Source organism: Coturnix japonica, chromosome 3 (assembly GCF_001577835.2).
Source record: "Coturnix japonica isolate 7356 chromosome 3, Coturnix japonica 2.1, whole genome shotgun sequence".
Taxonomy (NCBI): Eukaryota; Metazoa; Chordata; class Aves; order Galliformes; family Phasianidae; genus Coturnix; species Coturnix japonica.
Window position 1 is genome coordinate 16,679,388 of NC_029518.1, and position 23,587 is coordinate 16,702,974.

General features: G+C 37.1%; 1 protein-coding gene across 1 annotated transcript; it reads right to left on the reverse strand.

Moving 5' to 3' along the window:
- LYPLAL1 (lysophospholipase like 1) lies at nt 1–23,221 on the reverse strand. Its single transcript, XM_015857280.1, has 5 exons — nt 23,091–23,221; nt 20,078–20,177; nt 10,120–10,289; nt 878–993; nt 1–260 (listed from the first exon to the last, which is right to left on the reverse strand). The coding sequence occupies exons 1-5, from the start codon at nt 23,200–23,202 to the stop codon at nt 21–23; spliced, it is 738 nt and encodes a 245-aa protein (XP_015712766.1). The 5' UTR covers nt 23,203–23,221; the 3' UTR covers nt 1–20.
- Between the last annotated feature and the right edge of the window lie 366 nt (nt 23,222–23,587).

Consider the following 23,587-nt stretch of genomic DNA (forward strand, 5'->3'; position numbering starts at 1 on the left):
GTATATGAGAACTGCATATTTTATTCATTTGACATTTCAGCTTCAACAGGCAACTTCTTTAGAATCCAGGTTTTAAGTTCTTCTATTTCTTTTCTGTTTAACTCATGATTGAGGTTTGGAAAAGTATGAAGAGATGTTGATACTCCCAGTGACTTTAACATCTTGTTGGTTTCTTCACCCCAAGAATACAGAACTAGTTCATCAGCAGTTCCGTGACACTGAAATAATTCTGGAAGGACACTTTCATTTCTTTTCAAGGCCTAGATGGAGAAGAAACACTGTGTAACACATCACAATACATTTTCAAAGAATATTTACAATTACACAGTGAGAATTTACATAACAGTTTAATTTTACCTATCTGCCTATTAGTGCAGATATCCTAATGTCTATAAAAGCAGACAAAGGAATACAGATGAAAAAAACTTGCATTTCAAGTTCTAGTGGTAAGCCTTGACTAATGTTAAGGCTTAAATTTAAGACTACGTCCCTTTCCAAACAAGAGAAAGGAAATTCGTGGCAGCAGATGGAGCCAATGAGTACTGCAATTCACTATAAATTTTCAAGGACCAGTTACATTTACATGTACTTTAAAAACTACTGACAACTTACATAGAATTTCATTTGTTAATTCTCATTCTACATTTATTTAGTCAGAAAAAAAGTAGTTGCACTGTCTGTTAAAAAGCATCAAAACATTATGAAAGGACAGTTTTAAAGCCTTATTTCTTGAACACTTTGCTTTCCTGATTCTAGAAAATGTAAGTTTAGAATGTTAATCTAATACCTCAGATGTAGAAACATGCTATGCTTGATTTTAATTACCATGCTATTCTTTAAGCTAAGCAACATTACTGTAAAAACTTTTCACACTCACCTCATACACAGCAGAGTCTTTATTGAGAAAACTAGACAGCGCAAAGACTCCTGCCAGATCTTGATGAAACCTATATGCTAAATGCATTGCCATTCCACCTCCCATGGAAAAGCCTCCTACAATGCAACAAAAGAAACAAATATAGGACTTTACATTTGTAATCCAGTTTGATTGTTTTCATCTTCAGACTTCTACCTTTTATGCACAATGCAACAGAAAACTATATTGTAATCTTGTTACTCAAACATCTTAAATCAAAAGTTGATTCAATTCAGAAGTTGGGCAGCTATAAAATTACTAAAGGTTCATCATTGGGAAAGAAAAAAACAAAAACCAAAACACTGTGACTTTGGAAGCTCTTTTTGTATGCCCCATTCCAGGTATTTGAACACTATGTGCATATATTTGTAAATAAACAAAGCAAAATTCTATAACCAAAATTCATCTGTTTTTAAGGTTAATGCCATTTAAGCATAGAAGATCTGTTTTACTGCTATATATAAGCAATAAACACTCATGTTAGGCCTCTCAGAGTTTGAGGTCTTGTTGTTGTTACTCCTTAGAATAGACAATAAATGAAGAAAAACAGTGAGGCAGCCCACCCCAGTTCATAGAATCATTTAAGTTGCAAGGGATCTCAAAGATTCAACATCCCTATCAATGAACAGGAGCAACTGAGTTCTAACAAGATCTCTGATCTAAAAGCCTTCTGTTAAAGTATGTAACTTCAACTGTGCTAATTTCTTACACATGAATTCCTTTTTACATGACAAATACTCATCAGGAAAGAAATCCAGACCACAGTATTACTTCACAAGGATGCAGTACATAAGGTACTAAGCTGACTGCATCCAGATAATGACTAGCATGAAGAATGACTGGCTGGCTAAAACATCTCCAGCATACAGATAACTGGCAGAAAGATTGTGACAGCAGCCTTGCACAAAGCAGCACAAGTACACGTGCACTAGTGAGGTCATTGGTTTGTGCAGAGCTGTTAACTCATGTTAATAAGTAGCAAAAGTCTGTATCCAAGTGCTAATTAGTAGCAAAATTCTGTACCCAGACCTTTTAATACAAGCTTGAAGGAGATTCAGCTTGAAGGAGAAACACAAAACATGCAACCATTTTAGCTGAACTGATCAAATGCAGACGTGAAAATGAACAAAGCTCTTTTGCAAGGACTATGCAAGCCCCCTGTTTTGAGTTAGTTCTGTTGTACATGTTTCATACGGTTGCTGTACAAAGTTCAACAAGTGCAATGCCACTGCAATACTGAAATTGAGCCCAATGATATTCAACTTCATTGAATGCTGCAACCACACACAATATCCTTGGGGCACACAAGGTCATAGAGAGACAGACTTGAACAGAAAAGCATCCTCCAGTCATTATGACTGTAGACCCTACTAGCTTGCAGAACATCTTGTATTGTAACTGGAAGATCTGGCTTGACTTGTGTTAGAAATTCTCCTACAAACACTAGACTAATCCAATCATTGCATTCAGCTTCTCTCACACAAAAGTATTTTTAATTTCTGATCAATTTGTGACCAGAATTTCAATTGAATTCCTGTTTCTTCTTTCTTGTTACTGTCATCTTGTAGTCTTGAGGAGAACGTGGCCAAAACTGTACCTGAAACATCCCAATTTTACATGATTATGAGGGAGAAAGAAGAACACACAGTCTGAAAGACTAGAGTCTGGCCTTCCTTTGCAAAAATGACCCTCAGATTGGGAGCTGATAATACCCTGATATTTACCTCTGGTAAATAAAGACAGGATCTGCTGTTTAAACTAAAGGTTGATTTCAATGGTAATATTAAAAGTAATAAGTCTAAGTGGCAGTTCAGAAATACAGGTAGTTGAAGAATGCTTGAGTAAGTAAATCCAGAACACATTTCAAAAAACTTCAGATGGTTTCTTCAAAACTTCAAGTGATGTGAACTTGTCTTCACAAAAATATTGAAAACAACACTGCAGGCCTTTCACCTGCCTCACCACTCCCCACCAGATACGTTCTTTCATATTTATAAGGATTCAACAATGAAATAAAACACATGTTGCAAAAGACTCCGAGTAACCCCCAAAATTTTGACAATGACTCCACATTCACAGAGAGAAAAATAAATTCCATGAAAGTACCTACAAATAGAGCAAGTTACACATCTATCACATAAACAACATCTTGTATGGAGCTGAGTTTTTCCGTATTCTCCTCTGTGGAACCTAGTCATTTCCTCCCCTTTCTTTTGATCAGTCTGAATGACACTAATTATGTCACTCCTCTGCAAGAAGCGCTTTTTATCATAATAGTTTACAAAGAAGTGCAGATATGCTTTGTCCACATAAAAAAAATGAGGCTTGTTTTAAATGTTTTCAAATACAAAAAGTTTGCATTGAAAACTCATTACTAGTTTGTAAATGATTTAATCTAAAATTTTGTACCGAGTTAGTCACAGTCTGGCAACTCTATCTGCAATTACTCACCAGCAGTCTTTGACAATGCAGTCACCTTCTGTTTAGAAGAATATTAGGTAATGGTTCTTTCATGTAGCTCACACTACTCTAGGAAAAATGTAACACAAAGGACATCTAGCTCTCTGCAATTGGTTTTCCAGGAGAAAACCTGAATTTTATCACTTAACACCACCATAATCACTGAACAAACAGCATATAGTAAATACAACTATTTGAATAAGCATTTGCAGTTGGAGACAAATCTCAACTCCAAGTATGACACTGTAAATGCAAATTCAACGTAACACCAAAAAAGTACATTCAGCCAGTAACTACTACAGGAATTCAGGTTTCAGATTAAGGAAAAATAAGAGGCACTGTATAGATATTACAAGAAACAATGTATGAAGTGAGGGAACGCAAGCAACACAATGAAGTACAACATGCTTATGTACACTGGTCATCTCAATATAACCAATACCAAGATCACAGAATGGCCTGGGTTAAAAAAGACCACAGTGATCATTTAATTTCAACCCCCTGCTGTGTGCAGGGTCACCAACCACCAGACCAATCTGCCCAGAGCCACATCCAGCCTGGCTTTGAATGCCTTCAGGATGGGGCATCCACAGCCTCCTTGGGCAACCTGCTCCAGTGCTTTATCACCCTCCGTGTGGAAAAACTTCCTCCTAATACCTAACCTAAACCTCCCAAGACTTAGTTTAAAACTATTCCCCTTTGTCCTACCACTATCCACCCTTGTAAACAGCCATTCCCACTCCTGTCTCCCTGGAGCCTTCTCTTCTCCAATCCTACAGTATTGTAAAGAAAATTATTATGAATTAATCAAGATTAAAAAAAAAAAAGTCACAGTGCAACATTTTGACCTTAGATAGGCATGACCTTCTTGAAACAAATGTATATGCCAGAGAAAAGGCTGCACAAAGTTCAGATTTTACTAATGTTTTCACAGAACACTTGAACTCACTTCCTAATTTTTCACTTCATATCTATTCTTAAAGAGATGCATAATCATTAGTTGAAAAAATTAAGTGATGAAGTAACAACATTTCTCCTTATAGATGCCATTTTGGGAAGCACTATGTCACACAAATTAAGTTTTTAACCAGTAGTATTACATTGCCTATCTTACAAAAGAGGTTTAGGCACAGGCTAAGTAAGCGTAAGCAGATATAAAACAGTCAATTCAGCAGAACAGAGTTCTCTAGCAAAGAAACTTCACTCAAGTATGCAGTAAGGCCTGCCCCTGCAGTGAAAATAACACTGCTTGTAATTGGCTTTGCCAATTAAGAAATATTTTTTGTTAATCACAAAAGATCTGTTGGAATCTGAGGGTCTTCACACTTCCAAGTTAAAGAATGTGAATCAGAAGGAATCTCCCTAGATCTACTTTATTAATAACAAAACATTCCTGTCTGGAATAGCATGTATCAATAATGAGTTAACCCTATCCATACAGTGATATAACAGTGAAGAGAGAATGAACTGCTTGCATGTAATTTATTCATTCTTGAAAAAAAAAAACCAAAAAAAAAAAACAACAAAAAACTTTGGAATCCCAGACTTTTAACATAAGAATACGGATTTAGATATAGCAGCGGGTTTTGAAGTGCTTATTTTAAACAACGTTTATTTCTTTATTTCTCTAACAGTTATTTTTCATCTTCTCTGCATTGCTTCAAATTTGTCAGTGCAGCCCTGGTAACAAAGTGGCAAGAGATGAATGTCACAGCATCTGTACCAGCACTGTGCAATCAGAGACAATTACCTTCCTGTTCTATTGGGCTACACCAGCAGCTGGCAATTGCCTTTGCCTACTCCGTTATCATCACAATTTATTACACGCTCTTGCCTAGTTTTCTTTTTTGTTTTCATAGCAATTTTCATTCTCCATTCCTCCTTTTTGAAATTTCAACTTACAGTTGCTTTAATCAGTTTATTATCATGAATTTTCCCTAAAGCTACATTTCAGTTTACTTTCTGCTCTCCCTAAGGACTTTCTGTGATTTACCTTCTATTAATGGTAACAGCAAATCCTTGTTCTACACATCAACTGCAAAGAAGCTGACTCTCTGTTCTGACCTTCCTTTTTCCATACATGAATGGAAGTATTATATACACTTAACAGTGCTCATATATGAATATCAGAGAAGAGCACAAATATTCCAGTGAAACAGCAAATTCCCTTCTCTACAAAAGTCCCAGAACACTGCTCCTGTGTAAGTGCTTTAATATGTACTTTGTCTCAAATACATATTTCCTCATATCAGCCTTTTTCTCCTTTTACTTTTGTAAGTTTAATATTTAGCGAAGTTCCAAACTAACAGAACTGAAATGAATGGTTTAAACCCTAACAGCATTTCTATTCATTCTGTTTGTTAGTTACTCACTGTCTTTACAAGAACAAAGGCAAATTCTCATGACTGGCTCAGCCACTTCTTCTCTGGAATAAATTTGCTATTCAACTTTCCCACTATAAAAAAAAAGCCAACAGCATGTTTGAATGTGTATTTAAGTGACATTAGTTTCACTGTTTTCTTGTAAAAAGCATACAGCAGTTTCTGAAGCATCACCTTAGTTAATCAATAATCTAGTTGTGTATTTTCAACTGTAGTTGGTGGTAGAACAGATCATAAGCAATCAACTTTCAGACCTAGAAGGAAAGTAAAAAGCCATTAAGTCTCAGAGGAGTTTCCATTCAGATATTACTCTACCAAAGCTAAGGATCTAGCCACACCTCAAATGTGTTCATGGTTGCTTCCGAGGATGACAACAAAGCCCTCCCACCAAACCTGCTGTATTTTTTGTTTTGTTTTTCTAATACAGTCAGCTCAGTTTTGTAATATTGAGATTGATTTCCAAAACACCTATATCTGCAGACCTCACAGCCCATGTATTACAGTGCTTAGAGACATGTACCTCTTCTCCCTCCTCCTGCCTATAACCAGCAGTAATCAGAAAGATGCATGATGACAGAAAATACTCCAAAAATCATATTTTCTCCAACCAAGAGAAGCTTTAACTTACACGAGGAGCAGAAGAGGAGTACCCCTGAGGCCAAGTCAGAATGAAAGAAATGAAGAAAAATTAGGTGGAAGAACACTAGGGAAAAAACAATATTCACCCATCATTAAACATGCATTAAGGAAAATGAATTTAGAAAACCTGCTTTCCAACTCCTGTCGTTTATCTCTCAGCTTTGCTTGCTTCTCCCATCTATATGTTTTTCTTATCTCATGCCTTTGCTTCTTCCATGCAACCTGCTATATACTTGTAAACTTATCTGGAATGCTAATCCTTCTCTCCTTTCAACTCCGTCCTTAAAAATAAATAAAAATGGAGCATTTATTTTGTTTCACTGCAGAAAGTACTATCTATGACTCAAACCTCTAGCAAATGTGTACTGCTCACAATAAAGATACCTATCTTCTGTAAAACAGAGGACCTTAAGAAGAATTAAAAATGAGACTGCATTAACACAATCTACAAGGAAAGGTTTAAAACAGAAAAACCAGGAGAGTAATTCTAAGTTGGTGTAGGAAAGCTGCAACTCAAGACCTTTTAGAAAAGAAAGAAAAGCAATGGTAAGGATTTGCTTAAGTAGCACTGAATCTGCAGTGACATATGAAGATGGATTAGAGAACTTGACCTTGTTAAGCCTTTCTCTTCTGTGAACCCATAGGCACAGTTGTGAAGTGCGTGTCAACGTGAACTCTGTGACATATCTCAAAGTAGTTCGTGCTGTGGTTTAATGAATTATTGTTGATTTTACATCTTCTCATATTTACAGAATCTTCTCTCAGGGATGTCAAACCAAAGGTTTTTCCTCCCCATCTCATTCTCACACACACACAGAGATGAAAATGCTAATATTTACAAGAGGCACAGAACTTTCATGTTACTTCCACCATAGTTCAGTAGCTGTGTAAGAAGTCTAGCGATAAACAAAAGTGGTTGTGTGTCTTGTTATTGTTACAGTACAAGGGGTCAGGAATCATGTGTGTGGGTTTTGGCACACAGTCAAATCTACAGGACTGTTATTGAAAGTTTATTTTCACTGGCTGCTTACAAGTGACTACAGGTGGCAGAGCCCAATGTGCTTGGATCAGCATTTCTGTACTACAGAAAAAGTGACCCGTAAAGTAGGGAAGAAGTACTAAATCAAGAACAATGAAGAAAACAAAAAGATGGGCTCTCACTGAAACATAGTTGACTAAAGCGAACCCTATCCTTACACTCCAAATGAGAAGTACCTATTTCTACCCAGAATCAGAATATTCATGAGTAAGACTGTTTAAATATTTGGCATTTTCCACGTAAGTCATGTTTTTGTACACCATCATATGCTTAAACTTCATCCTTAGTATCAGTGTTCAGCTTTACAGACAGCTGCTTTTGGATTTCAGAACTAGCCCTGCTACCCAAAGTAACAGTATAGGCTATCGTTTCTCTCAGAAGATAACCTTACTGTACCCATGGTCTTCAGCCTGGTGGAAATTTTGATTGCTCCAGAAGGAGAATCATCCCCTAGAACACCTGATGATGGGCTGCTCATTTCCACTGTTTGGGTGCCTATCCTGCTTCCCCCCTTCCTGCTTGCCTAACACCTAGCTTGCCATCATCTAACAATATCTGACACTCATCCTCAGCCTGTAATTTCTAGTCCACTATTCTATATAAAACTGTAACCTTCAATCTTGCTATCCTCCTCATAGTTATTTTGTTTTCTTTCCACTCATTAAAACACCCACTTATTGCAAAATATAAAGTCCCACAGCCCAGTTTTCCATAACCCTTTAATAAGGTATCTCACTCTCTTTAACTCCCCTCCCTACTCACACAACTGTTCTTGGCTTCTGTGATGTACCTCAAAAAGGACCCCTGCTGCTCTTCAGACTTTATGTCAATCTTCCAGGCCCTTTCTCATTTATTTAAGATCTTCCCATTACAGGCTTTACAGATTGGTGCAGATGGATTGAATATATCCAAGTAATTAACCAGTGGTGTCACGTTATTTTGATGAAAAATGTTATAAAGCTACCAAGTGCCTTTACAGGAGTTCTGCTTTTCTGTAAGAAATAATGCCAGAATATGTTAAACTATTTCAAGAGGGCCTATCAAAAATTATCAAGTCTGCTCCAGTACTCTGACTCTCACTGACATTAAAATCAACTTTTGTTCAGAGAATCCTCACAGGATCTCTTAAGCTTTGCTCTCCATTGCATCCCATGGTGGTTAACCATTAAAACCAGCACAGAGAAGGCACGAAGTTCTTTTGCAAGAACACTAAGACTTGAACAGCCATAAGTGACAATTCATTTTCCACTAGTTATTTTTATTATATACCCATGCAAGCTCTTCACCTCTGTACTCTGGCTGGAACTATCTTGTTTTGTTTGTTGCATGAAAATTAGATTCACTAGGATGGAGCTCCTGTTACTAAGAAACAGCACCTCACTCTAGAAGCCTGATACAAATGTTCTTCAGAGTGAGGAAACTGTGTGCTTTTTTTTTTTTTATTTTTATTTATTTTACAGATGAGGAATGCAGGTCCACAGAGACAGAGACTTCCAAATACATGCTGAAGGAATTGGAGCACATCAACTTTACTCTGTTTAAAACTTGTGGAAAGAAAAGAAAAAAACAAAAACACCTTATCCTGCAGTTCTGTGACCGATTTTGAGGGCTACAGAGTAAGAAGAAAATGCTAGTAGCAACCTAGACCTGTAAACAGAACATCCCCCAGCTCACCCTATGAAAAAGCACCTGCACTTCTTCAGCTGCTTCCAAGCCAGCAGGTATAACACAGGAAAGAGAGATCAAAGACTGTGCTGAAAGCCATCCAAAACAATGCATTCCACAGCCAGGGCAATAAGCCAGAAAGGGAAAGTAAACACAGGCCTTCAAAGAGTAACATTAGGCTGGACCAAGAAAACATGTAGGCTGAAGGGCAGTGGCTTCACCACGCAGGAGCTCGATGGAATGACTCACTTGGCCATAAATTTTAAAGTTCCCACATTAGGAGTTTTTTTCCCCAACCTGAAATAGTTTGTGGTCTAGGGAAGGGACAAGGAGCCAAGGACTCCTGAATTCTCACTCCTCTCATGTAGGCTATTCCTTTGGCCTCAACTTCTGTGCCTCGATATCCCACTCCCTATTTCACAGAAGCACTGTGAAAGCCACCAGAAATACATGGAAATGAAGAGTGACAAGGAGATAGACGTATGTATGAAATATGACAACTAGCTCATAATTTGTTGTCAAGTGTAAACTGTTAGCGATGTATTACATGCTATTTGTTTCTCCATGTAATAACTTAAATCAGAATGCTAAAGCAGCATGGAAAAAGTCCATGACAATTTATATGCTACCTCTGCACTCTCCAAACTACAAGCCTCTCTGGCAAAGCATGCCAAAAGTATGCCTTTTCACCCAATAAAATTGCTAGAAGCAAAAGGCATGTATTTTCCATTGCTTCTAGTAAAGCACTGCTCACTATGTTTTAAATTACAATTACAAATGATCATTTCAAATTAAAATAGTTATATATTACATTTCTGAGGACACTGTTTGCAGTCAGCCACATTCACTATGTGATATAGGTTTAAAGAGTGATTCAACGTTCTTGAGGATTGGCTGCTGAAGGAGTTATTTGGCAACTGCAAGACAGGCTAATGGGCTTTTAGGGTGAATTAATTTCCAAGTAGACGAGCTCAATAATTGGAAGCATTAAAATAAAGACATCAAAAATTAAGTCTTACCTATTAGTATCCTGTCCTTTCTGATGCCATTTTTCATTTCATCATTGATCAAGTCTGTAAGTCCCTGGCACATAGAGTCAATACTCTCAATGTGTTCTGGACAGTCATTAGATATTTTATATCTGTCAAACCACACAGTGGAAGTGGCTCCCTTCATCGGTGTGTAAGGCCTAGAGGGGAAGAATTAAAGGAGACAAATGATTAAGCATAAGATCAAAAGTTGTCAACATAATTGGTAAATAAAAGTAATTTTTTATTCGTCCAGCAAAGGAAAGAAGAAATATCTTTCAGCTCTAATTCACTTCACCCCCAACCGCTCTGCACTTTCTTGCATTCAAGAGACTATTCTTCAAGAGTGAAGAAAGCATTTGGCTGCTTTATAAAATGAACTGACCAAAACTTCCAATGTGAAGGTTGATCAGTTCAGCTAAATGTTAATTATAACCCTGTCAAGATGTTCTTAATCCCAAAGCTAGGATTGAAATCCCACAAGGAACAGAACACGCTTAAGTAACTGCTCAACAAGATAACTTTGAAGGAACTAGTGCTATGTGATTCAGATGTCTTATTTTCTTATTTTTGTTGAAGTTAAAAGGAAATGCATATTATGAACCTCCACGTGCTTTTAAGACATCTATTTTGTTAACTTTTTGTTAAACACAGCCATCTTCACCATAATAAGGTAAGTTACTCAGAAGTAATTGAAAGAAGTGCCATGTGCTTACTGGATTGTACACAAACAAATTAAAGGTAAAGCAATTTATTTTTTCCATTCACTCTAATACTGTGTTGTCAGATGAATATGTTTTTATATATATATATGTTTTTTTTTTTTTTAAGTTTTGCCTATACCTCACAATCATGAAAGCTCCAATTGAAAGCAGATTCTTATTTGTTTTAAAATAAAGAAAATAGAGTTCTGAAATCCCAAGAAAGGTGATCTAACTGCCTTGCAATGGTTTCACAATTTAATACCAAAATCTTGCTTTGAGATCGATGCCTCAGCTCAAAACCAAGCCCCCTAAAATCCTTAAATGCAATGTCTGATCAGGGGAATATATTTCATTTTTACTTAAGCTTAGGTGAGCTCAGATCAGATTACTATCATTGCCTACAAACAGACAGCTTTGGATAAATCTGTCTGGATGAGAACCCACTGAAAAGCTAATGCTGACTTCTATGCTCTTGATTTCTTCAGTACTAGGATTAAGCAAAAACACTACTGGCTGAAAACGAGAAAGGCACTACTTTAATTACTCTTAATGAACCAACAAATTCTGCCTTTATTAATACCAGAGAGGTTTCATATGACAACTACCTCTAAACCACAAATACTCTCTCTAGCTGAAGTGTGCAAAAAGCTGAATACTACTTGCATTTCTCAGTCACACAACTAAAAAATGAGAGGACAGAGTTTCTTCTAACAGGCACTATGAACATAAAGTACGTAAGATCTATGACTTAAAAGCTGATAAGCCAAGAAGAAAGGCAACAAAGAGCAGGAAGGCACACACAGACTGCACTGTTTTGCCTACTTGAGCACAGCTTCAGTCTGTAAAAACCAAAACAACCCATCAATACTCAAGATAGTCAACTTCAATTGAAAGTGTACCTTAAGCTGTCCCCCATTTACTTTATTTAAACCTAACCATGTACTTAACCACCAGAACATATATACGTGTACATTTAAATCCATCCTTATTTGTCTTATAAAAATGTGTAACCACTAAATTTAAGGATAAATGGTAGAAATATTTCATACACCCAACAAGCTGAAGATAGATAAAAAAAATGGTCTTTTAATTCCATAACATTAGGTCTGTATCCAGGACCCTTCCCAAATGAATTCATCAATGCCAAGAAACAAGACTACAAAATTTATAATTTACTTATCAATTTCTAAGAGTATCCACTCCAGTCAGAAACACCAACAACAGTGAAATCAATGGATGCTCTGGAAGACTCTTGGAGAAAGTGCTGTAGAGACTAAGCACTTAAACAGAACTTAGATAAAGGATTAATTTCCCACTTATACGCCAGTCCTAGTAAAAATCCTTAGCAGTCAGAGCTTTATGTTCTAGTAAAACCAGAGTAACACGTATACATGAGAAAACGTGTAAGGTTATAGTATTTTAACAGGAGGTTGATCAAGGACTCCCATGTAATAAAGATGTGTTTTATTTATCGAAAATACATATTACTATATATATATATATATATATATATATATATATATATATATATTTCCCCTTAACTGTAAGACAACTTAGAATCAGTACTAAACCCATGTTGTGATTATAATGCTTAATCAGAAGTCAAAACTCATGATTTTGCAAGTTCTTCAGTGAAACAGATGAAAGACTAATGTGCCTTAATCCCAGAGTAAAAGACCCCCAAGCAAACAGGTGAGATTCTTTCAGCTGTCTCAAAAACATCCATGCAACCACTCCTGATTTCTCAGAAATACATTGAGAATAACTTTTACATAAAGTTGGGAAGTAAGGTTCTTTTAGTGGTTCACCCAACTGGCACATCTGTTTTAGTCATTCACCTTGTTCTTTATATAAATCTCTTTATTAGCTGGCATACAACAACTCAGACATTACCACGGTAAACAAATATGCTTGGCATGGAACCATCTGAACAGCTCCAAGAATACAGCATAAAATTTTTTTATACAATTAAACCACAAAAGAAAAAAAATTCCTATGCTACATGGACAGAAGAGATTGGACCAAAATACACAAAAGCAAAGAAATAGAGACTGGAGTGAAATCTTCATCTATTAAGCTAAGTATGGTCAGTTAAGGACAGTGTCAAATGAAATGGTTACTAAGTTTACATTTTTTGCTTTCCTAAATTCAAGCAAAACTTGTATAACATTAATCCCAGTGCATTTTGAGGTGTCTCACTTCTCTTACTCCTTTTGAATGGTAGTAAAAAAAAAAAAAAAAGACAACAAAACAGCCCACGACCCAAAGCTTGTTTGTTCTGCTTTTTTGTTTGTTTTAAAGGGTGTGTTTTTGCTTCTCTTGTTAAGCCTCTGGAGCATAAAAAAAAATAAAAGATTCATTGCAACAGAAAATATGAATCAAGAAACGTTCTTCCATATATTCATCTTCCAAATGTATACCCATTTTTAAGAGATTTGAAACAACTTCCTACAAGTCACACCAACTCTCTAGCAAAGAGACTGGATGGAAGGGAGACATGGCAAATAGCATTTAAGAAACTGCAAAAACTCCCAAGAAAAGAATCTGTAAAGTGCTTCCTCACATCATTCTAGATTTTTTATTTTATTATTATTTTGACAGGTCATTTTTTCAAGGGTATGTATTGATGCTTACCTCATGCGTATACTTCTTGAAGAAGATAGCATATGAAACTGTTGTTCAGGAATATCCTACACACCTACCAAATGAATGTCTTAAAAGAACAGTTTGTGCTCTAGTACCTCTGTTTGTCATCCTTTTAATTTTTTAAGTATACACATTAATACAAAGGTAATCTTTGTTGATTTCATCGCAAAGTTTCCAAGCAACTCCAATCAACCATGTTTTTACAAGTTAAAGATACATTAGAATCTGCTAATGTGGGTTACATACTAACAAGGAAAGCAGAATGAAAGCAGACAGCAACGCCTCCATCTTTTTCTACATTTCTGAAGCATGGATTATATATTCCATACCTTAAGCCTGTACAGATTTGTGCTAAGTAGCTTGAAGTGATCTTAAGTCAACAGGAGCAGGGAGGAAGCAAACAGTGGCAAAGTTCAACTTCAGATCTAAAATCATGCTGTTATCTCCAAAATGTTACCTTCATATCAAGTCAAATAAAAGAACAGGTGTTTGTTTATTAACATGTAAATCACTGTCCATCAAACATTACGTTACAAGGCATAAAAGGATAAAAACAAGACTACTGGCTACTTCCAGTAAGAAGTGCAGAGTAGCAGACAAGCACACTGATAAACAAATATATTTCACTAACTCCTCCTCTCGATGCACAGTTTTATCACTGTCTTCACATTCAGCACTCAGATCCCCATACTAACAGTCACTTGAAATACAGACCACTGTAAGGCTTTTTTTTTTTTTTTTTGCTATTGTTTTTGCAAGTTCCAGACAGAAATGAGAATCTATAGCAAAGTTAAGCTTCAAGATTCACAGAACGATACTCCAAAAATTTTGAAATCCTTATTTTTGCTTCCTTCCTAAATTCACCTCCTTGCAAGTTAGGAGGCACTGACTCACAAAAGACACTGTAACTTTTTTTTTTTCGAAGTCTACACACCTCTTTAAGAAAACCTACAAAGCACAGTGCCAGATAATCCAAGATGTAGAAGCAAGTCTCAGCTCTGCTAAAGCTGCTTCCATCTGCAAAGAAACAAACAAACACACATACAAAAAAAAACATTCAATCTAACTCCCTAATCCCAAACTCTTTGCATAATCACACTGCTGATACCAATGTACCACAACAGAATACCTGGCTATGAACTCTGCTTTTAAAATCTGTCAACCCGAAGCTTAAAGCGAATTAAAATTAAAAACAAAAACAAAGACAGGAGGTAGAGGGCAGAGAATCTACATACTCAAACCAGAAGCATTATTCAGAGACCTGATCCAAGTTATACCTTATGCTAAATCTGAGGTTCAACACAGTTTAACGATGAAGCATTACAGTATGGTAACAACATAAAATGTGCCAGAAATTCAAACAGCTTCAACAAGTACACAAAAAAGAGTAATCTCCACAAGGAGTAATTCCATCTGTTCAACAGAACATCCTGTGCCTCTTCACTCAACCACATCAGTGTAAACGCAAATGCTTTCAAAACAGTTGTTCTCAACCTCTGCTGCCTGAAATTGTAACAACTGAACAAATACATAACAGTTACCTGGAGAACTGATATTTTCTTGGTTTTTCCTTACTGGTGACAAACGTTTCTCACTCAAAACACAGGAAGTTTCAAATGCAGCTGACATAAAACTCAACAGGTCAGACAGATTATTTATTTTTTAATCGTTTTTGATTTGGGGAAGGGGGAGGAAGGATGCCACTTGGGGGGATTATTTGAACAATAACACTGCAGATGAGTAGACTGTAAGTGACCATTCCCACCCCACAGGAAAGCATTATGCATACACATATCCATGCTTTCCTCACTTAACAGAAAGGATGAAATAAAAGGAAGACATGAAGCTTCTCACAATATGCTTTCATCACTATTATGCAGAATACAGCTGATTTCTGCTTAGAATGAAATAACTACCTCATGATACTGAAACCTTTCACTCGTCCCTTAAAATTCCAATTCTAAAAGACAACTTTGTGTTACATTTATGAATGAGGTTAGGGCTCACAAAAGCGAGGGATTAATAACGCTCGCTTGAGCCAAGCATAGTATGATAGGCACCATGCACGCTCCGCTACACGGCTCTGCCAATCCATCTCAAGTCTGACCTGCAGTACCCCTGCTGCTTTTCCAATCCTAGGCCTCTCACTAGCAGAGACTGCCAAAGGTGCTGAACGGTGCCAAACTGTCTGGTGGTTTTGCAGTATAGCCAAATGGGGACTACGAGGAGATGAAACTAATTTCCACCCGTGAGCAGAGATGCAAACCTAGGTGAAAGGATGGAGACCAGTGCGCCTAATGCTAAGCAGCTCAAAGCAGCCACAAACTTAGCAACAACAAAAATCAGAGTATACTGAAAAAAAAAATAGACAAACTCTGCAAAGAATTGTTGGCCACAGAAAGGTATGTTGAGCGAATGTCAAAAAAGATCCACAAAATAGCCTGAGTGGTATTTATAGTTTACTTTCTGACTCGCAGAAGAAGACTGTCAGAATGGAATGCTAGACAATGCAAAGAATCTTTGACCTAGATTTTTTAAGGGAATTAAAGAAGGTAAGGTATACTTATTAAAACAAGTGGAGCCTAAATGGTTTTAACTTTACCACGTTAGCTCCTGCAATGCCAATTTAAACTATCACTTTCTATTATAAAAAAAAAAAAAGGTTAAATTGGGTAGCATTCAGCTCTGATTTAGAATCTCAATAGAAATCTAATGTTTAAGTCACAGCCATGGCAGCTGAAACAGTATTTAAAGCTGTAGTCATCCTGACCCAAATAAAAAAAGGAAAAAAGGAAAGCCTTTCCTTTAAAACTACTACTGTAGACGTGGCTTTAAGCATTGCATCAGCTACTAGGGCTACAGTTTGAGATCCCATATTTTAATTAGAAGTCATATCAGCATTACAAAGGAGAAGAAATACAATTCTGTTGTCTTCAGCAAGTTATATCCACGTACATTAGCACCAGTCTTGAAAGAAAGCTAAAGCTGAAAGAACAACCTACTAAAATAAAACACACCAATGGATTTTCAGTATCCCAGTTGCCTATGTGACAGAAAACAAGAATTCTCTAAGAAGAAAAAACTGAAAACATAACTTTGTAAAGGAAGTCACTTGAACAAAATCTTCATATATCACATCCAGGCATTTAATTTCCAAACATATTGCACTTTCAGCTGCCACTACTCTCACTGCATCTCACTGAGACTTTAAATACCTGTCTTCAGCTATTTTTTAAGTACACTATTCACCATAGAGTTTGTTTGTAACTGCAATTTGCTCTTAGGACACCTACGTATCTTCTAACTACATTCTGTTACTTCCAGTCAGGTAATGGGCAAATTTGAGAAACATCAAAACACTCCAAAATAAAGGGGAAAGTACAAAAGTGGTACACACACCTCATTCGTTTGGGGGAGACATGGAGTATCATTCTCTAGATAGACCCTGAACATTACAAAAGAGAATGACCAAAGAAAAGTAAGCCTTTAAAAAAGGCTGAAGTGTTTTACAGAGACCTTCAGAGATTCAAAACAATTCTTATAAAACACAGTTCAGAAATGTTCTGTTGCTTTTACCCACACGAAGGAAGAATCCTAACGAGTGCTCGCTGGCATCAATACTATTGAAACAGAAATTTTTGAAAATTCTTCTAGCTTACATGCTGGGCTGGTTTTCCAAAATAATTTTCAAGTGCCCTGACTCTTGAATCAAAACATGTCTGATGCTTCAGTAATAAAGAAACATATGTGCATTAGTGCTCAAGATAAATTCTAAATAACATTTAGAAAGCAAAACCCATCAGAGCTCTGCAAAGAACATGATTTAATGGTTTATTGAGAATGTTGAGCTCTGCTGCTGTTCAGAACTCTGGTTAAGAGACGAAGAGCCAAATCTAAATACTTACCTACCAGCAGAACTATATCAGTCAAGATTTTGAAGAGATATTCTGTAAAATGCAGTTACCCTGTCAAAGCCTCTAGCATTGCAGTTATACTAAATCTGCTTTTACTGGCATAACCGCCTTAAGAGTGTTCAATGTGTATGTGGTAAACCATGCTGGCAAAGATAGGATTTTATTACAGACTGTGAACTATATTAACATCAGCAATATCTTGCCAGAAGAGCATATTAACCAAGCAGTCCTAGTATGGTCTTGCCTAACTTGAAGCTCTTGTTTTCATCATTAGTGTAAAAACCCACTCACAAAACTTTCTGCTCTGCTTCTAAAACTGACAATGCAGTGGGCAGCAGAGGTATTCCTTCACTCATCACTGCAGCTTTTCATCAGCATGTGTTTCCAGATGCTCAAAAAAGCTGGATCAGAACCATATGTACATACTTGCACAGACATAACTGCCCACCTGCACGTATCATTATCAAGGACTCTGAATTCCCCTGCTAGTGCTGGAAACATTTGGCATTCTTACCAAAAGAAGCACATACACACAAACGTAAGTATATGCATATGCATATATATAAATGTACATATATAAAATCATAGCACTTTCAAACACCTAATGCAGATTTTTCATTTGCTATTTAGGTTTGGATGTTCTAGATCTTGTTTTCATTTTTTTTGTGGATGGAAGGATAACGTTTACGGATATGGTTTAGTGGGCAAATATTGGTGGTAGGTAGACAGTTGGATTGGATGATCTGGGAGGTCTCCTCCAATGCTGGTGATTCTATGACTCCAAGGAGAGGAATCATTGCAAATATGTTTAAAAGCATAACATGCTTAAACTTGAATAACAAAATAACATTGAAAGGGTCTGCAAAGGCTCCTGTTATTTCTGTTTCGACCGATAATACTTACCTTCACTTTACTTAATGATATCTGTTTTGTTTCACTATGTCAGTTAATGGTGTTTATCAGTGACAGAAGGGTCTACACTAATATTCCTAAGCATAATTTACATTGGCAAAGAGAAATAGTGTGTGTATTTTTAATTCTTTCAATACTTCTCATAATTTTGCTAAGAAATGCTTCTTAACTGAGTCCTGCATGGTCTCTACCTACTCTAGAAAAAACTAAAAATAGCCTTTGCTTTAAAATAAAAGCTGTCTGTTTAAACAGATCTTAATTATAAGATCATAACTTCCTCCCAGTCTATTCATAATAGTAAAGAAATCCAAAGTCTTGAGACAAAAACAATTAATGTCCACATTAATGTCACTCATTTAGCTCTGATCTTGCTGATTATTAATTTATACATAACTTATACCTGTAGTTATCCAAAAAGCCACAAAAATAAATGAAAAATTTATCCAAGAAGTACAATAGGATGGAAAAGATAAACACTAGCCTTACAGATATGGTCTGAAGCACTCTGGCTACACCCAACACTTGACATTTCATAAGGTAGCAAAGCCTCAGCATTTCTTTAGTACTTGATCTTGACAGGGAAGAAATAAAGCCCATTAGTATATATCATCTGTCACTGAAAATTCCACCTATCATCTTAGTCTGTCATTAATAAAGTAATGATCACACTATTTACAGGCAATCACATTCAATACCTACTAACCCAAAATACACTTCTTTAAAGCCTTGTCACAGGCTTGACACTTCTGTAACAGTAAGCACATTCACATTGCTTTTCCTGCCTAAGTGGATCAAGGTCAAGGAAAGGTTTTCCACATATTAGTGACTGCCAGGTAAGATCTGTTATTATACTTGTTAATATGCTCCAAGAATATTTTTTTTTCTGACTTTAAGAACTTTGTACCTTGAAAGTTCATGTAGAATATCACAACTTCCTTTCCTTCAGCATACAGCCACACTCTGGCACCACAGAACTTTAAAGATCTTTAAGCCCCATTACATTTAAAGAAAACACTTTCCTAACCTAGAGCCACAGTCACTGAAAAAAAAAAACAAAACAAAATAAAAAACACACAAATTGATGTTATGGAAAAATTAAGCATCTCTGAAATATGAGACCATATCTTTAAATAGTTAAAGACAAGCACAGGTGACCAACTTACGGACTTTATTTTGATCTCCCGAGTTTTCAGAATCACAGGGGTAAATATTGCTAACCCCTTGTAGCGTACCACTGAATACACAAGTGTCACTTACCAACAAGATCCTATCTACAGTGAACACTGAACACAGTTCTTTTTGACAGTTGGGTTAGAGGGAAAATTAAGGAAAAGTATACACTTAAAATTCCCAGTACTTTCTCCAGGAGTTGCAGATTATTCACATCTTTGGTCACAAAGACCATCTACCATGAAGAACTGAAGCCAACATTAGATACAACAAAGTATTTCAGTGTTTAAATTAATACAGGTGGAACAGAGACACAGAATATGGCTCTATAATTCAATTGCAGCACACACTGGAGTATCTGACACCAAGGATGTTGAAAGATTGAAGGACGATACTTGAATGTGAATTGGAAACTGTGACTTACACGAAATCTTAATCCTTCAGCATTGCAGATGCAGTGCAGCAATGTACCGTTCAGCTCTGATTTTGCCAAAAGGCATAAACATTAAGGATGCATTACAACAATCTGTACCAATACAAGCATAATTTACAGTAGTGGATTAGAATAATTTAATTGTATTGTTAAAACATACTAAGCAATACCTGGCAGGAGCTGTTGGATAAATTACTTTTATATGCTGGAAAGCCATGTCTTGATTCAAAATTTGTTTTATCCATGTTCTTACTCCTTGGCCAGTATCACCTGTAACACACAGAAGAATACAGTAAGAATTACTCTGTATTGTTTTCCCTTTAAATGCACAACATCAAATATACTAGATTGAGCTCATTTCTTAATCACAAAGTTAATTCCCCAAACTCCTACAGAAAATAACTTTCAATAACCTCAATTACCTTTAAAATGAAGATGGACTCAAATAGTCCTAGAAACAGATTCCCCAGGAAGCTCCAACAGCATAAGTTTAATAAATACTTTAGTACATCCAGCAGCTGAAAGCTTCCAATCAGGAACAGAGCCTTACACCTTATTTGCAACTTACCTTCCTTGCTGATGGCAAAAAAATAAAGGAATACCAGTGGATACTCTACAAATGAGTTAGAAACCTTGCTGTAGTAAAATGTGACTTTCTCTTTTAAGAGGAAAAGTGTTTTATACTAACTCACTTCAAAACACAGTCAAGCAATAAAGAGAATCTTCAGATTCTATTATGCTAATGTTATACTTTAAGGGAAGCATCAGTCAAACACTCCCAACTTTTTGCAAGCGTGTCCAAGTTTTAATTCAAATATCTGGCAGGCTCCTTAAAACAATTAATCCAACAGGTCTATTCAAACATTGAGCTCTACTGCATACTTTATTATTAACCATCCAAACTCAGCTTATAGCCAAGTCCCTACAACTACAACGGCTATCAACTTATATGCAGGATGAATACAAATTGGCCCAATCTGTGCTTGCTTCTCTCTTACATGGGTTCCTCAGAACAGTGACACATGAATATACCAACTTACTGCTACACTAATTCCCCAATAGACAAGGCTTTCTCTTGCTTTACCATTCACAGAAAATTTACAGACTTCACTATATTTACAGCCAGTGCATTTTAGAATTAACAATGGAAAACAAGAACGATCCAAACCCACATCTTTTTTTTTCCCCCCTCTGTTGAGCACATAGCAAAACCATGACGTTCTAAGCAAAATATCCCAAGCGGCCAATAAACAATAGAATCCCAAAACCAACCACATTATTGTGCTATTTTAAATGTTAAAAGTCAAAGTTACATTTTCAACTCGATGCTTCAGAACACATTCCACAGCACTTTCCTTCCATGAGTTGTAAGGTCTTTGCCAGCATTAGTAGAAGCATCTACAGTTCTTGAAACTGGTTTGCCAACATAAAGTTGATACAAAACTCATTAAGTTGACCGTGGTTTACTGTACACCAAGAGTTCCCCTGGTCCAAATGCTATGCAACCTACAAGTACTTCTATGCAGGGGTAAAAAATCTGCATTTGCTAAGAACAGAAAGGAGGAGAGGAATAGAAAACACAGTGACACCAAACAAAGCACAACAGCAGTCCAAAACGTTTCTCTTCAAAGCTGTTCTTCAGTTTTAGCACTGTTTATCCTTCTGACCATCACTAAGAGGCAAATGGTCAATTCTGTTTCCAAACCTGAAATAAACTGATGGTAGCAATACTGTCTGTCTTCCCGCCTTGAATTAAAACTAATTATTTTCCTTTAAAATATATCTTTCACTTTCAAATTTGCTTTTAGCATTTGTTACATAAAGTTGTAAACTTTAGGTGGTGAAATGTACAATAATTTTAAGTATTTTGTATTTACATTCTCCACGTGTTACATTTCGGCTGCAGCAAGTATTATTAACAAAATGGATTCATGTCATCCGACTGCCAATTCCCATCACAAGCTCTGTATAGAAGGTACCAATTCAGTTTTATACACCAGCCCACAGCAATGGCACTGTGGCTACTTCTGTTTTAAATTCTGTCCTGCGGAATTGCAAAACAAAACCAAATAAAAGCACCCTCCTATTTACCCCTTGCAAACATTATGACTGAAATCATATTAAAAATGAAAAACTGTGGAGTGCTTTGACCACATACAGAACAAACCTCTAACCATAATCTTTCCTTCTTCCTCCAACATGAGAGGAAATTATTTCCTCGAGCATTAAAACATTAGTATTAACAAAAGGGCTGAACACACCTTACGAACTCACTTTTACTTTTTAAACTTCCAGGATTTTAGAGAAATGTAATTGAACTATTTAAAAAGAAAAAACAATAATAAGCACCTATATCACCCAAAAAAACAAAGCCTACTGTAAGACTGACTTAAGGAGTTAATCAGGAGTTAAGCATGCCATCATGTGCAAATTACTCAGCAGAACAGACTGCAAGTCCTTGATCTAATAAAGACCTATGATCCTTTTCCTTGTCTATTTTTTTTCTTTTTAAAGTTACATGTACTTTGTGGCTGTTATTTAATATTAACCTTTGGAATGAACCCTCCCCTCTCACCCTCGTACTACTTGCTGAGGGCCTGCTGTAAGGGCCAGGATGTCTACCTGCACAGGCTGGAATCTTCTCAGCAGGTGCTTTACACAGCCTACTAACATGTACTACTAAAAGAATCATAAAATCATTTGAGTTGGAAGGGACCCTTAAAGGCCACCTAGTCCAAATCCCTGTGATAAACAGGGATGCTTACAGCTCTATCAAGGTGCTCGGAGCCCCATTTTAATTATGAAAACCATCCTTCACACATGGCTAGACACAGAAGTAACAGAGTATCAAACTAACGGAAGCACAGCTTCCAGGCAAAACAATCTGAGCAGGTACAGGGCAGAACCACAAACCACGAGTGACCCAGACAGATGGGAAATTAGGAAAGCCCAAACACAAAGCCCACCCTCCACGTGGGGTCAGGCCCACGCTGGAGCCAGGCACGGGAAGGAGAAGCTAAAGCAGCGGGGCACGAGGCACCCGAAGCCGGATTTCCTTCCCCCTCTGCCCCGCCAGGGATGGCCGCCACGCTCCAGGCAGAGCCCAGCTGCAGAGGACGGCTCTCCCCGCCCTTCCCAACAGGCAGCGAGCCCCTGCCCCTCGCCCCGGCCCTGAGCAGCCACCTGAGCCATGAAGGAAGATGAGGGAGGCGGTGTGCCGGCCAGCGGGGGACACCACGCTCCTCCGCAGCGCCGCCATGCCCGCTATTCCCCGCCCAGCCAACAGCGCAACCATCGCGCCGGCGCAGGGCCGGCCCCGGGCGGGCAGAGCTGTGTTCATCCATGCAGCGAGAAGGCGGAATTTGTGGCGTTGTTAGAGTGCCTTTTGCTGTTATTTATGTCCACCTACGCGTATATCTTCATCATCTTCTCAAATAGCGCCCTCAGTTTTAAACTGAAGTTTCCATAGGTGGCTGTAAACTTGCCTTCTCGGTTTTTTTCTTGTTTGTTTTTTTAATCTTTAGTAGAGCAAATAAAACTCTCACCATGCTGTCCTGATTAGACCTGACTCTGAAGTCCTTACTTTTAATTCCATACTCTATTGCCACAGTCTATTTATAGAAAACGGTACATCTGTACAGACCCTATATTTAGAAATACCATATGGTGGACAAATGAGG